At 38.9% G+C, this 15155-nt stretch overlaps 1 protein-coding gene across 1 annotated transcript in view; it reads right to left on the reverse strand.

Annotated features, from left to right (window-relative positions):
- PCOLCE2 (procollagen C-endopeptidase enhancer 2) overlaps positions 1 to 15155 on the reverse strand; it is a 65691-nt gene that overhangs the window by 8188 nt on the left and 42348 nt on the right. Inside the window, exons 4-6 of the mRNA XM_004754472.3 lie at positions 14812 to 14936; positions 11387 to 11523; positions 1367 to 1521 (exon numbers count right to left, since the gene is read on the reverse strand). Of these exons, the coding sequence (XP_004754529.1) occupies positions 1367 to 1521; positions 11387 to 11523; positions 14812 to 14936 (417 nt within the window). The remainder of the gene's footprint in view (positions 1 to 1366; positions 1522 to 11386; positions 11524 to 14811; positions 14937 to 15155) is intronic.

The raw sequence follows: 15155 nt of genomic DNA on the forward strand, positions 1-15155 counted from the left end.
GAGCTCAAGGATGATCTAAGAGTGTGGCTGCTAATGCTGTGGGCATGCTTGGGGAAGCCGCGGAGAAGCTGATTTAAAGCAGAAAATAGTGTGATCAAAATAAGTTGAGTTTGGTGTGTTTTAATTTAATTTAAATGTGTGTTTTAATTTAATTTAATTTAAATGGTTAGCAGTCACAAAACCCTAGGAGATAATCCTAAATTGATGTTTGCAATTTCAGAGAAGTTTAGGACTGAAGATAAAAATCTAGGGAGCCATTTAATTCACTGAAAGGAATAAGGACAACAGAGTCCCCAGAGACGAGCTGGAGAAACAAGAAATAGGGCTTCAAAGTAAGGCAGTACATCTCTAGGCCACAAGATGGCAGACTTGTGGAGTGTCAGAAGAAACAGCCCTTTGTAGAAGCGCCTGTACTCAAGTCAGGCCGACTTCGGGTGCAAGCAGAAAATGGTGGGCAATAAAGCTGGGCTCATTTTCAACCTGTCATGTATCCTAACTTTAGATCTTTCATTCCCACCTTTTTCTTTCTCCAGATTTAGATTTTGAGATCTGATGCCTGAAATCTCACTGGGTGGAGCTGACAGGCTGTAGGGACTCAGCATGGGGTTCCACTCTTGCCGCTCCGTTTCTTAGATCATGCTCCAGAGTTTCCCAACTAGCTACTATAACCCATTGAGTATTTCTGTTTGATTAACCCCATTTTGAAAGAAAAAAATGTATTTTGCACAACACATTTCAGAGGGAAGCAAAATAAAAACAAAAACCCAAAAAACTGGCAGATGGGAAAATAGGTATCAAGACCCTAGAACTTTAATCTAAAATACTACAATTCTATGTAATAAAGTCATAATTTTTTAAGTACCAGAAAAAGAAAAACTGGGCTTATAATGATCTATGCCTATGTCAGGGTTCCTAATTTTTTTAAGTGGTCATAATTTTCTTAGATGACATTTGAAAATTATTAGCTTCTACACACTTATACCTTATACTTTTCTTCCATTAATGGAGTCATATTATTCCCTTAGATAAGTTTGGTATTTTTTTTTTTAGATTATTTATTTATTTATCAGAGAAAGAGGGAGAGAGAGCGAGCACAGGCAGACAGAATGGCAGGCAGAGGCAGAGGGAGAAGCAGGCTCCCTGCCGAGCAAGGAGCCCGATGTGGGACTCGATTCCAGGACGCTGGGATCATGACCTGAGCCCAAGGCAGCTGCTTAACCAACTGAGCCACCCAGGCGTCCCCCTTAGATAGGTTTTCATCTTATTTAATTTAGTTTCAAGTATCTTTACTTTTTTTTTCTGTTTCAAAAGAATTTTTCTTATACTCCTGAAGTGTGTGTGCAAACATCAAAACAGAAAAACTCACCTGTAGTTACAGGGAACGTGGTGGTAACAGGTGATGCTGTAGTTGTAGGCAGTTTTTTTGGCCTGAATTTGTAGTGACCAATAAACCCATCTGCAGTTAAACTTAAGTCTGATAAAAACTGAATGAGAAGTTCATTTCTCTCAGATACAATTGGCCTAAAAGAAGAAAAGCATTAAAAAAAATTTTTTTTAAAGTGGCACCTCTCTGAAATGTAGACTTCTGCTCTCCATTCATTTCTGACAATAGATTACGGTATGTGTAAACTTAAATGTGGAATACTTCAAAAGGCAAAAGTCTCAATCTGCTCAGTATTAATGCTACTTAGCTAACATTTCCTGAGTGTTTGTTCAGCTCAGCACTAGGCTTTATGCAAACTCTCGAATTCCACCTTCACAGCAACTCTATTGTTATCCCTTTCTTAACAAAAAGACAACTGAACTTCAGAGTTCCAAGTGATTTGCCCGAGGCCCTACAGCTAGTATATGTGGGGGATGCAGGATTTGAACATAGGACCAGGTAGACCTTGGGACCAATGTAAACATGGAAGCTGTGCCTGGTTCCTCACGAGCACCTCAGTTTTTGGTCTGACCTGGGAACCACACTGCTGCTTTTGACAAAGAGTCTGGACCTAAGCTGGCCAGGAAGCTAGGGATACTGGCCCAAGAGAGTCAGATGGAGAAATCTGATGAACAAATTCTTACACCCCACAAAGACTCAGCCAGAGGGATCATCTCAGTGGGCTGGTCACTAGGGGATAAAAAAGCCATGACTTCCATTTCATATTTAATGAGACCTCTGGTGCATGCCCCAAATGGAAACATTTCTGTTTATAATCTCAGTGGCAGAATGCTGTGAAGGAGAAAGTGATTGCTTTGGTAGTTATGAACAACATCATGAAGAACTCTAATTTTAAAGCTATTTTGGGGGCTTGCTGATTAGCTGGCACTAAAGATTTACTGGTGATGATAACTGAGGCTCAGAAGCACTTGTAAGTCTTAGGGGATAACTATTACATAAAAGAGTTTCATTTGAACTTTTTCTATTATAATTTAAGCAATGGTTTAAAAATGCTATGTGGCTAATTCTATTTAAAGACTAGTTAATTGAAAAGTGGGGGGGGGGGGAACAAAACCTGAACAGGTTATTTAACAGAGTTAACTGGCGGCTTGACTAAAGTTTTTTGAGGCATCTTCTCAGTCAAACGACTTCTCAGGCATTATGGACAGCAAATAAGGAGGCACTGCATCCCCCCAACACCTGACAGCTACTTTGAGTAGGAATGTCTGTGTGTGTGTGTCGGTGAAGGAGGTAGATCTGAATTTGACCAAACCAGCTAGAAAAACTGCAGGATCTTTTCTGCCATGAAGTCTACTACCTCCTGAGCCAAGGGATGGGACAAACCTAAGAGTGAGCTTTGTGACCTATAGTTAGCATCCTTGTCATGAAAGTGATTGAGATCATTGAGAATCAAGCCTTTATCAGAAATATTCTGTCTTCATGACAAAGTGCTCCACATCACTCGGCAGCGGGGAAATACAAATCAAAACCACAATGAGATACCACCTCACACCAGTCAGAATGGCTAAAATTAACAAGACAGGAAATGACAGATGCTGGCGAGGATGCGGAGAAAGGGGGACCCTCTTACACTGTTGGTGGGAATGCAAGCTGGTGTAGCCACACTGGAAAACAGCATGGAGATTCTTCAAAAAGTTGAAAATAGAGATACCCTATGACCCAGCAATTGCACTGGGTATTTACCCTAAAGATACAACCATAGTGATTCGAAGGGGCACATGCACCTGAATGTTTATAGCAGCAATGTCCACAATAGCCAAACTATGGAAAGAACCTAGATGTCCATCAACAGATGAATGGATAAAGAAGATGTGTATATACACAACGGAATACTATGCAGCCATCAAAAGAAATGAAATCTTGCCTTTTGCGACAACGTGGATGGAACTAGAGGGTATTGTGCTTAGCGAAATAAGTCAGTTGGAGAAAGACAACTATCATATGATCTCCCTGATATGAGGAAGTGGAGATGCAGTGTGGGGGGTTTGGTGGGTAGGAAAAGAATAAATGAAACAAGATGGGATTGGGAGGGAGACAAACCATAGGACTCTTAATCTCACAAAACAAACTGAGGGTTACGGGGGGAGGGGTGTCGGGAGAGGGTGGTTGGGTTATGGACACTGGGGAAGGTATGTGCTATGGTGAGTGCTATGAAGTGTATAAACCTGGCGATTCACAGACCTGTACCCCTGGGACGACTAATACATTATATGTTAATTAAAAAATTTAAAAATTAAAAAAAAATTCTGTCTTGCTTTTGAAAACACATTCCATTAAATAAATACAAACAATGTGCATGAAACACAATTCCCAACTACAATAAAGTATGTTAAACTTGTTTAAATGATAAAATTACAAAAAGCCCTTATTGTAATCGGCAAAGGAAACCTCAAGACCTAATCAGGTCAGCCTTCTGGGCAAGTGTTATAATTACAGTCATCATCGAATGCCTTTTCTATGAACTAATCTTGGGAGCGTTAAATTGGAAGTTGACTTTTCTCAAGGAAGAGTATTTTAGTAACAAAGACATATTTTTGTTACATTGCTACTGAGCTTTAGGCATGAATGTGACAGAATCACAGAGCCATAAATGTTCTGAGAGCCATGTGGTGCATCTGCAAATTAATGTTACACATCACTAGAAAGGCAAGAGGAACTCGCACGCGGGTTCATTCCATGCTGGCAGGTCCCGGGAAGGGATGGAGGAGGCTGTTTGGTCTTACAGAGCTAGCTGTGTTAGTGGTCGTTGCTTTGTCATCCAGCCTTCCTCATCTTCATCTCTACGGCCAGTCAACCACCATGTCCTGCCAATCTTGCACCCTGAGCATTTCTTAATCCACCTCCTGTCCATCTCTACCATTCTTTCCTGCCTCCTCAACTTCACTGGGACCCCCTGCCGCAGCCTTCTAACCGGACTCTCTTGCTCATCTTGTCAAGGATGGAGATTCTAAGGCAATGGTCCCATCATTTCCGGCCTAAACGCACCCAAAAGGTTCCTGCGTCTGCAGGATGTGGAACCCTGTTCAGTGCTCCTGCCTCCTCTCTCTCCCCCTAGACCCCAGGGGTTTGGGTTACAGAACAGCACATACCTCCCCTGTGTACCTCTATTTGCGGAACTCCTTCTAACTTGGAATGACTCTGTCCTCCCTTCCGCCTGTGACCAACACCAGCCCTTCAAGACTAAGCTTCAAGAGGCACAATCTCCTCCGAAAAACCTCTCCTGACCTCTTCACCACTTGTCCCAACTGTCTTCAACTTTTATTGAAGGACCCCTTGACCATCTAATGCCATTTCAATGGACTAATCTTGGGAAGAACTAATCTGATTCCTTGTCAGAAATCCTGGACCCGGGGGTCTTTGTCAAATATGTGACAGATACCAGTTTCTGTTTTGTATCTTCTCTTTTCCCTCTCTTGAAGGTGTATTTTGATGAGTAGAAATTATCATTTAAGTTTCCAATGCATCTGTAGTTGATTTTTGTGTGATACGATTCATTTTACCCATAAGAGTAAGACTTATGGGGCACCTGGGTGGCTCAGTGGGTTAAACCCTCTGCCTTCAGCTCAGGTCATGATCCCAGGGTCCTGGGATGGAGCCCCGCTGGGGAATCTCTGCTCAGCAGGGAGCCTGCTTCCTCCTCTCTCTCTGCCTGACTCTCTGCCTAGTTGTGGTTTCTCTCTGTCAAATAAATAAAATGTTAAAAAAAAAAAAAAGAGTAAGACTTATCCCTGCCTCATTTTTCAGTGGGCCATTTTCTTACCAATGGACATGTGGGTCTCTGTGATGTGCCTCATCTGCAGACCGTGTGGAAACGTTTCTGGCCTCCCTTTGTTGTCGTCATTAGTCTGTTGGTCTATCTCTATTAAAACCACCTTGTCTCAATTATGACGGCTTTCCGAAATGACTTCATCATGTAAGGCAAATCCTCCTGCCAGGTTCTCCTTCAGAGCTGCCTTCGTGTCCTCTCCTTCCCCCACCCCCTTGCAATTTCATGAATTTTAGAATCAGGCTGTCATGGCTAATGAAAAACGGATTTTGTTATTTTTAAATGACACTAATTCTTCCTATTCATGAGAAAGTATATAACTAACTCCATTTATTGAGGTCTTTTAACATACCTTTGAGTAAGGTCTTACAATTTTCTCCATTGAGGCTTTATATAGAAGTATTAGATTTATTTTTTAATATCTTTTTAGTTGCTATGAAAATAATCTTTCTAAAAATACAAACTTTTTTTTTTTTTAAGTATTTAAGAAATGCAACCTTTTCTTTTAAGGCTCCAAGCTGGGCATGGAGCCTACTTGAACTCACAACCCTGAGATTAAGACTGGATTTCCCATCTGACTGAGCCACCCAGGCACCCCCAAATTTTTTATTCAAGCTTTTTAAGAAAAGGTATTCTTGAATAATTAATGTTTCCAACCCCCCTCCAAAAATTAAATCTGCAAGTCACACTTTAATCTAGTAATATATTTTCTAAGTTCAAACCAACCTCAAATTCCTGGTTAGAGCGTCTTTTTTATACATTGTTAGATTTGACTTCCTAATATTTTTTCTTTTAAGATTTGTTTTTCATCACATTCGTAAGTAAGATCAATCTTTAATATTCTTTTTTGGGGGGGGATTCTGTCCTTACCTTGTTTTGGTGTGTATTTATACTAGCTTTATAAAATCAGTTATGGGGACGCCTGGGTGGCTCAGTTGGTTAAGCAGCTGCCTTGGGCTCAGGTCATGATCCCAGCGTCCTGGAATCGAGTCCCACATCGGGCTCCTTGCTCGGCAGGGAGCCTGCTTCTCCCTCTGCCTCTGCCTGCCATTCTGTCTGCCTGTGCTCGCTCTCACCCCCTCTCTCTCTCTGATAAATAAATAAAATCTTTAAAAATAAATAAATAAATAAATAAATAAAATCAGTTGTGGAGGGGCACCTGTGTGGCTCAGTGGGTTAAACTTCTGCCTTCCACTCAGGTCATGATCCCAGGATTCTGGGATCGAGCCCTGCATCGGGCTCTCTGCTCAGGAGGAAGCCTGCTTCCCCCTCTTTCTCTGACTGCCTCTCTGCCTACTTATGATCTCTCTATCTGCCAAGTAAATAAATAAAATCTTTAAAAAAAAATCAATTGTGGAACAATCTCTGTTTTTCTCTGGAAGAATCTGTATAGTGTTTGGTATCATTTGTTCCTCAAATGTTTGTTGGCACGCATGGAGAAAAACAATCTGGGCCTGTTTTCCCCAAGAATGCCCCCCCATTAGGAAGACTTTTAACAACCAATTAAGTTTCTTTAATGATTATTTGGCAATTCTGGGTTTTTCTTTTCCCTGTGTCCATTTTTGCTTAAAAAATACATTTTCCCCAGTTGCTGAATGTACTTGTTCCCTATTTATCCATTAGATAACCTATTAATTATTTTTCAAATCTTCTATATCCCATTTTTCCATCTTTCTCCAACTGACAGTTAATCTCTCAACTATACAAAGAGATGTGTTAAGAATCTCCTACTGTAATAGTAACTTTGTAGATATATTAGTTTTTGTTTACCTAGTTTTTGCTTTATATATTTTTCTGTACATACAAGTTTACAGTTATTATACCTTCCTGATAAAGTGTACTTTTTATCATTACATAGCAACTATTTTTAGTAATGCTTTCTTCCTAAAATCTACTTTTCCCTAATATCAATAAAACTATGTTCGTTTTCTTTCAACCAACATTTGGTTCCAATATCTTTTTCTATCCTTTTAGTCTCAAATGTCCTGTGTTCTTATTTTTGTTGGAAATGTGTCTTATAAACAGCATATATTGGATTTATTGTCCAGTCTAACATGCTTTGTCTTCTCACTAATGATCTGATTCATTTGCATTTATATTGATTACACATAGATCAAAATATAATTTTACCATCTTATTTGGCGCACTTTTTTTTTTTTTTGGTCTTGCCTTTTTTTTTAAAAAAATGTTTCTCCTTTTCTCTTTTCTTGCCCTCCTTTGGAATGAACTTCTTTCTCATTTCATGTTTTCTCTCCCCTGTTTTGGAAGTTAAAGACTCTAATGGTTGCCCTGAACTTAACATCTTCATTTACTTAAGCATCTTATACAGCTTAATAATATCTTCACCCTGTTTCTAAACGACACAAGGGCCCATGAGTCCTTCAGCTCTTAGAACCAGGATCTTTGCTCAGGGTTTCCTCCTGTAGCTCAGTCCTTTATCCAGCAACCGCTACTTTTCCGCTTGAAATACAGAATGTGAAGCTTCTTTAGTTACGGTCTATTGGTAGAAAACTGTCTCAGCTCTTGTTTAAATGAAAAGGTCTTTTAACTTCTTTTATTCATAAATGAGAGATTTTCTTGAGTAAATAATTCTAAAATGACAGTTACTTTGTCTCTGCATTTTGAGGTTACTGTTCTAAGAGCTTCAGACTTCCACTATTGCTACGGAGAAGTCAGATGTTAGGCTAATTGGCTTCCTTCTGTGAAAATCTGTCTTTTCTCTCTGCTGTTTTTAACATCTCTCTGTTGTCCTCTGGTTTTGCTATAATATATGTAGGAATTGGTATATTAATATATATACTGCTTAGGATTTGAGTTCTTGAACTTGATAATTGGGGTCTTTCATTTATAATGGAAAACTTGGCTATTATTTCTTCAAACATTACATCTCCTATATTCCCTATTTTTTTCTTATGGAACTCCAATTAAATGTATTTTAGATCCTCGCACTCTAGCCTCTATGGCTCTTAACCTCTCTTTCATATTTCCCATCTATTATCTTTTTATGCTATATTCCAGGTAATTACTTCACAACTGTTTCTCAGTTCCCTAATTCTTTTTGGAGCTGTGTCTTATCTACTATTTAACACATGTATTCAGTTTTCTGTGTAAATTATCAAATGTCTCAGTTCTAGAAATTTTATTAGGCTCTTTGTTAATTCTGATCATATCTCAAAGTCTCTTGTTTCTTGGTCAGACTTCCAATAATCTGCACCTTCATTTTGTATGAATTTCTTTAAGCATATTTATTTCACATTCTGTATGATAATTACTATATATGGCCTCTGATTATATTATTATTATATATTATTATATTATTATCTGATTATATTATTTATTTCTGCTGGTTCTTGTTTATGTTAACTTTTCCTTTATGTTTTATGATTATTTAGATTGGGAACTTATATTCCTTGAAATTTACTTATAGGAATTGCTAAAGCCTATGTTAGATGCCTTCTCCCAGACAGGATTTGTGTTTTCTCCTCTCAGTCCCTCTGGGCACTATCAAATGGGAAACCTTAAATTCTGGGCTACAGTTTTTTGTACAGTCAGGTAGTGTCAATTCTAACCTCAGACTCACATGTGGACTGGTTTTTGGTTAGGAATTCTCATGAGAGAATACCTTTTCTTCCCTTTACCGAATGCCAAAGCCCCAACAGCCAATCTCCTTACCTTCACCCTTGGTGGGGAGGAGAATGAGTTCAGTCACATTCTCCATATGGTGTCACTTTCTATGGGTGCCTGACTTATGTTCTGGTCTTTGATCCAATCTCACCTCTTGCCTCGACCCTGAGCTCTGTCTCCTATCTCGAAGCCTGGTCTGCTGTGAGTGAAGTTCTAGGTCACCAAGAACTGGCACATGTCACCTGCAAGTACTTATCCTTTCGGATATAGGTTTCTTAACATTTTTGACCTCTTATGAGTTCTCTTATTTTTTATCAACTGAACAATGCTTAAAAAATTTTTTTTAACTTAGGAACACTGTTTAGTACTTATCCCTGTATGATTTTTATTTTTTATTTTTTACTTTTTTAATTTATCTGACAGACAGAGATCACAAGTAGGCAGAGAGGCAGGCAGAGAGAGAGAGAGAGGAGGAAGCAGGCTCTCCGCTGAGCAGAGAGTACGTCCTGTATGATTTTTAAAGGCTATCTTCATTTCTGTATTGCTAGAAACTTGAGAAAAATTTTTAAAAATATTTGAATATAAAGAGAAGGAGAGATATGGCAGAAAAAGCAACAGCAGGATAGAGTCAAGAAAGGGCTCCTTTTTTTTTTTTTTTTTTTTTTTTTTTTTTTGCCCCTTAATTCAGTAGAACTTAAATTTACAGGCTATGGGAAAGAAATAAAAACAAAAAGGAGGCAGAGGTTAAAGGTGGAGATGATGGAGAAAAAGAAGAGGACTACTGGACAGAGGGAAGTATCAAGGGAGAAAAGGAGAAGGTCAGAAGGAGGATTAGGCGTAGGACTGGCTTTGAATAAAGGAGTGTGTGGTAGGCTGAGTAGTGCCCCCACCCCCGTGTGTCCACATTCTAATCTTCGGGGCTTGTCAATACGCTATCTTCTGTGCAAAGGGACTTCGCAGGTATGATTTAGTTAAGGATCTCAAAAAGGGGAGAGTGTCCTGGATTGCTTAGGTGGGCCCTAAATGTCACCACAGGTGTCCTCAGAAAAGAGAGGTTTGACTCCAGAAGAGGAGAAGGCAATATGGGACAGAAGCAGAGATAGGAGTGATGTGCTTTGAAGATGGAGGAGGAAACCGCTGCCAAAACATAGCAGCAGCTTCTTGAAGCTGAAATAGGCATGGAAATAGATTCTCCCCTCAGAGCTTCCAGAAGCAAACAGCCTGCTGACAGCTTGGCTTTAGTCCAGTGAAAGTAAGTTCAGACTTCTGACCTTCACAACTGTAAGGGAATAAATGGGTTCCTACAAGCCACTCAGTTTGTGTTAATCTGTTAGAGCAGCAACAGGAGAAGAATACAGCAGGAACACCTTTTCTGAGAGCTTAGAAATGGGCCTTTCTCTAACACATTCAGCTGGAGAGTCAAATTTGGGTATGGTAATGTTCAAATTTTAACCAACTTGCATGTATTAAGAATTCTTTGTATTATCAATCTTAAGCTAAATGAATTTAAATTGAAAACTACTTTGCTGTAACTCACATGCATCGAGGGGAATCATAGACATGCATGTAAAATCCAGTGACACATATAATCTAATTGTGTTTAAGCAACAAAGGAGAAAGGGTATTTCAATCGGCAGAATGGTGACTTTGACAGCAAGCTGTAGTAATTTTTTAAAGATGTTATTTACTTATTTATTTAATACAAAGAGATGGAGAGAGGATGAGAGAAAGCACAAGCAGGGGAAGCTGCAGGCAGAGGGAGAAGCAGACTCCCTGGGGAGCTGACACAGGACTCAATTCCAGGACCCCGGGATCATGACCTGAGCTGAAGGCAGATGCTTAACTGACTGAGCCACCCATGATCCCCCCCCTTTTTTTTAGTAATCTCTACAGGCTCAAACTTAGGACCCTGAGGTCAAGTGTTGCAAGCTCTACCCACTCAGTAAGCTAGACACCCTGAGCTGTAGTAATTTCAATTTCAGCCGCCTGCTTTTTTTCTCAGAACTTCCCCCATTCCACTCTGATGCCTGAAGTCACCTTTGTAGAGCAGTGATGTCTCCAGGTATCTGGCTAGCGGCTGACTCTGGGGCATCACCAACCCTGCTTCTGTTATCTGTCTGGCTGTTGAGGCCTCACTACACTCATCAATGTTGCCTTGCTTTCTGGGCTGGCTAACTCTTAGTGCTGGTGCTGTATGGGACTCTATAGCCATGGAACCCCAGAATTTGTGAACAAAACAATAACAGCATAGAATCCTCCAGAAAATAAAATATAGATATATAATACATATATTTATATATAAATAAAATATAATAAATATATTTGTATATTTATAAATAATTAAAAATTTAAAATAAAATTTATAAATTTTATAAATATAAAATAATTTTATATATTTATATAAACATAAATAAATTTATAAATTATAAATTTATAAATAAAAATATATTTACATATAAATAAAATATAAATATCAATATAATTGATTAATTGACTGAAAAAGAAGTCTAGAGCCACTAAAACATTAATGAAATAATACAGACACTACTTACGCAGGTGGGCTATCGCCACAATATTTTCCAATTCTTTTAGCGTCATTGATTTCTCCACCATTGAACACAGCCACAAAATCATACCGGCAATAGTTGTCACGCTCAACATCAAACTTCTCAAATTTTAATTCTATAAGCTTTAGAGAAAGCACAACATTAGAAATATCAAGATAGCACTGAGGAATAATCTCAAACGGGAATCTTCCTCTCCCCAGATCTGCAAGATTTTCCTTGGTAAAGAATGTGTTCATTCTGTTTGAATTATTTGTTTCTTATTGTTTTCATATTTCTTCTCTAACAAAACTGTGGTATTTTTTATTTTAATCATTCCAAAAGATCAACCTTGGTTAAGATCTTAAATTTGAGAGATCTGTTCACCTACAGTTACAAATGTATGGGAACACCATGTAACCCTAACAGCCTACATTAAGAACATAACTGGATACGTGTTGGAGTGGGAAGCAGAGGTATATACCTACTTCATTCTTCTCCTCTGACATGTCCCCTATGTTAGAGTGTGTTGAGGTGTGGTATATGTGTTTCGTATTTGGGTAGGTGAGATGCTGGATAGAGTTTCTCCTCTTTCAAGGGAAGGAGAATGATATTCCTATTACATGTAAGAAGATAAATTCTTTAGGACCAGAGATTCAGGAAGTAGAGATTGACTGTGAGTCTTCCTGAAGTTTGTTTGAAAAGTGTGCCTACTGAGTTGAGCACAGCCTACTTGGTGATGTGGTTGATTTCTGAAGAGGCTGCTTGAAAGCACTGATAAACAAGTCAGTGTTAGATTTCTTAAGTATTAGTTTTTTTGTACTAGTACCAATAATAGTATCCTTAAGTTACTCAAGTCAATAGGAAGTTTTGTTTTAATAGGCAACGTTCCCCTCACAAGCAGATTTTTCCAGGGCACCTCCAATTTGTGAATCAAAGGAAATCTCAATGGGTCATCAATACCCATGGTACCCAGATAGCTGGTTCTATGCAGGTGGGCAGGCCACCCCCCCTTGCTGCTTAGAGAAGATAACAGGCATTAATTTCTGTTAGGACAGGCCATAGTTATTAGCTAAAGGAGACTCACATGCAATAATTGGATGAAGATGGTAACAGCAACAGCACCACAGAGGGACCAGTGGTAAATTCTGGCTTTGAACGTAACCATCGCATGTCTACATATTTACCCACCTTTAAAAAGTCAGCACCAGTTATGGCTGAATAACAGCTTATTCATATTTAGCACTGTTTTAAATTATATTAAAATATTTCCTCTTTGGGTCCAGTAATTTCTAACCAGTTACTAATAAAATGTTTTCCAGATTATTAAAAATTGGCTGAATTTTCTCTACTTAGAAATTAGTCACATAATAACTTTTGAAGAAAGGATTAAAAATGAGTAAATAAAAAGGAGAACAAAGGGAAAAGCTATGATTAAAAAAATGAAAATAAGTCTTTAACTTATGCTCATAGGTTTGCACAGAAATTACTTAGGACTTAATCTTCCCATTATATTCTACTTTGACAGTGCTTCCATGATTTCAGGCATTGCAATAGTCATTAAAAACTACTTGGCTGGAGGCGCCTGGGTGGCTCAGTGGGTTAAAGCCTCTGCCTTCAGCTCAGGTCATTATTCTAGGGTCCTGGGATCGACCCGCATCGGGCTCTCTGCTTGGCAGGGAGCCTGCTTCCTCCTCTCTCTCTGCCTACTTGTGATCTCTGTCAAACAAATAAATAAAATCTTAAAAAAAAAAAAAAAAAAAAAACTTGGCTAAAGCCAAAAATCACATTAGTAAAATGGAAGCCAAATTTAAGTTTAAATAATCAAAGAGATGAACAATGAAAAAAAGATGCTGAATTGTAATCTGCAAGGATAACTAGGCTGAAATTTTACATTTCCAAATGTCACAGAGAGAAAAATGACCAGCACAATCTCAAGAATTACATAATGGAGGGGCCCCTGGGTGGCTCAGTGGATTAAGCCTCTGCCTTTGGCTCAGGTCATGATCTTAAGGTCCTGTGATCAAGCCCCATGTTGGGCTCCTGCTCAGCAAAAGCCTGCTTTTCCCTTTCCCAGTCCCCCTGCTTGTGTTTCCTCTCTAGCTGTCTCTCTCTGTCAAATAAATAAAACCTTAAAAAAAAAAAATTACATAATGGCTTAAATATCAAGAAATGTGATTTTTAAGTGTTAAACTATTAAAAAAAGTTCAATAAATTTGTAGAATCTTTCATCATTAAGTAAATGACCATATTTTTATTCTTGAAAATAAAACTGGGTTTGGAGATTATGATCAAAGTGTGTGTGTGTGTGTGTGTGTGTGTGTGTGTGTGGTATGTGAGAGAGAGAGAGGGAGTGTTCAAATCACTAACTTGCATGGTATATTTGCCTGAATAATTTTCCATTAAAAAATCAATATATGACAAATAGTATTTGTATAAGTCATACAAATGATAAGCTTAGAAAATTTTTTAAAGATTTATTTATTTGTTTTAGAGAGAGAGAAAGAGCATGTGTGCACACACGAGTGGAGGGGCAGAAGGAGAGAAGCAGATTCCCTGCTGAGTAGGAAGTCTGAGGCCTCCATCACAGGAACCTGAGATCATGACCTGAACCAGAATCAAGAGTGGGTTGCTGAAGCAACTGAGCCACTCAGGTGCCTAGAAAAGTTTTTTTTAGACAGTATCCTAACACTCACCCTCTAGTGTTTGAGTAAAGTCTGTAGTGTTTATAACATTAATTTTTTAAAAGTTATTTCCCCAAGTCCACAAAGAAGACTTGGTCTATTCCCATGCTAAGTTTTGTCCTGAAATTCATATCTGAAAGTGGTTCCCAGAAATGGTAAAATTTCATATAACCACAAACTAATAAGCACTAGAAAACCAGACCTTCTCTGTTGGTTGTTTTACAGCAATGAATGAAGCTATTTGTGGGGAACCTGAATAAATTTTATATTAAACAATAACCAAAAAAAAAAAACCCACAAGGCAGATTAGCCTTCAGACTCGTTCTCTGAGGGGAAGATGTAGTGTGCCTGCCCCAGCTTTGTCCGGGTGAAGGTGTCACAGTTCATCTGTCACGTGAACAAATGGTGACTTGAAACCTGCATGTACTTGGGGATTCCAGTCCTCCCATACTCAGTCACTGCTGTTTATAACACCTTCCCCAGGGTTCAGAAATCTCACAGGGATTTGCTTACAATTATACTGAAATTTGAAAATCATATTTATATACTAGGAAATTAAATGCACAACTTTTGTAAGTCAAATAGTGCAAAAGCAATTTTAATCTGGGTCTTTGTATGAAAAGACACCTGCGACCAGCAGAGCCTTCCTCACCTCACCCCGCATGCTAAGCTCCTGAGAGATGGGCCCCTTGCATCATCTAGGCAATTCACACACACACACGCTTTCTTCATGTTTTTAGGGAATCTTACCTGATTCTTTGGGGCTACAATGTGCCACACACAAGTGACTCCTGCAGGGTAATCTCGGTCTGGCCAGTTGGGGGTTTTAAAAGAGCCGGAAGGTCTTTCAAGGCGTCCTCCACAATACCGATCCCCTGAATTTTTAAAGTATGAAAAAAAAATCCAGGTTATGGCAATGCAACTGTAAGAAGACTGGGATTTGGAATATTGGTAATAATACAGTGAATAAAGCCACTGGCAGAAGCTCTTCAATTTTTTCCTAAAACATGGTTACACAGCCTCCTACACCCCCCACCCCCACCCCCACCAGCCACACACTGAATGATCTCTGTTACCTGACCTATCACATGAGC

The sequence above is a fragment of the Mustela putorius genome, unplaced genomic scaffold (genome assembly GCF_011764305.1).
Source record: "Mustela putorius furo isolate JIRA1106 unplaced genomic scaffold, ASM1176430v1.1 tig00003834_pilon_pilon_pilon, whole genome shotgun sequence".
In the NCBI taxonomy this organism is placed as follows: domain Eukaryota; kingdom Metazoa; phylum Chordata; class Mammalia; order Carnivora; family Mustelidae; genus Mustela; species Mustela putorius.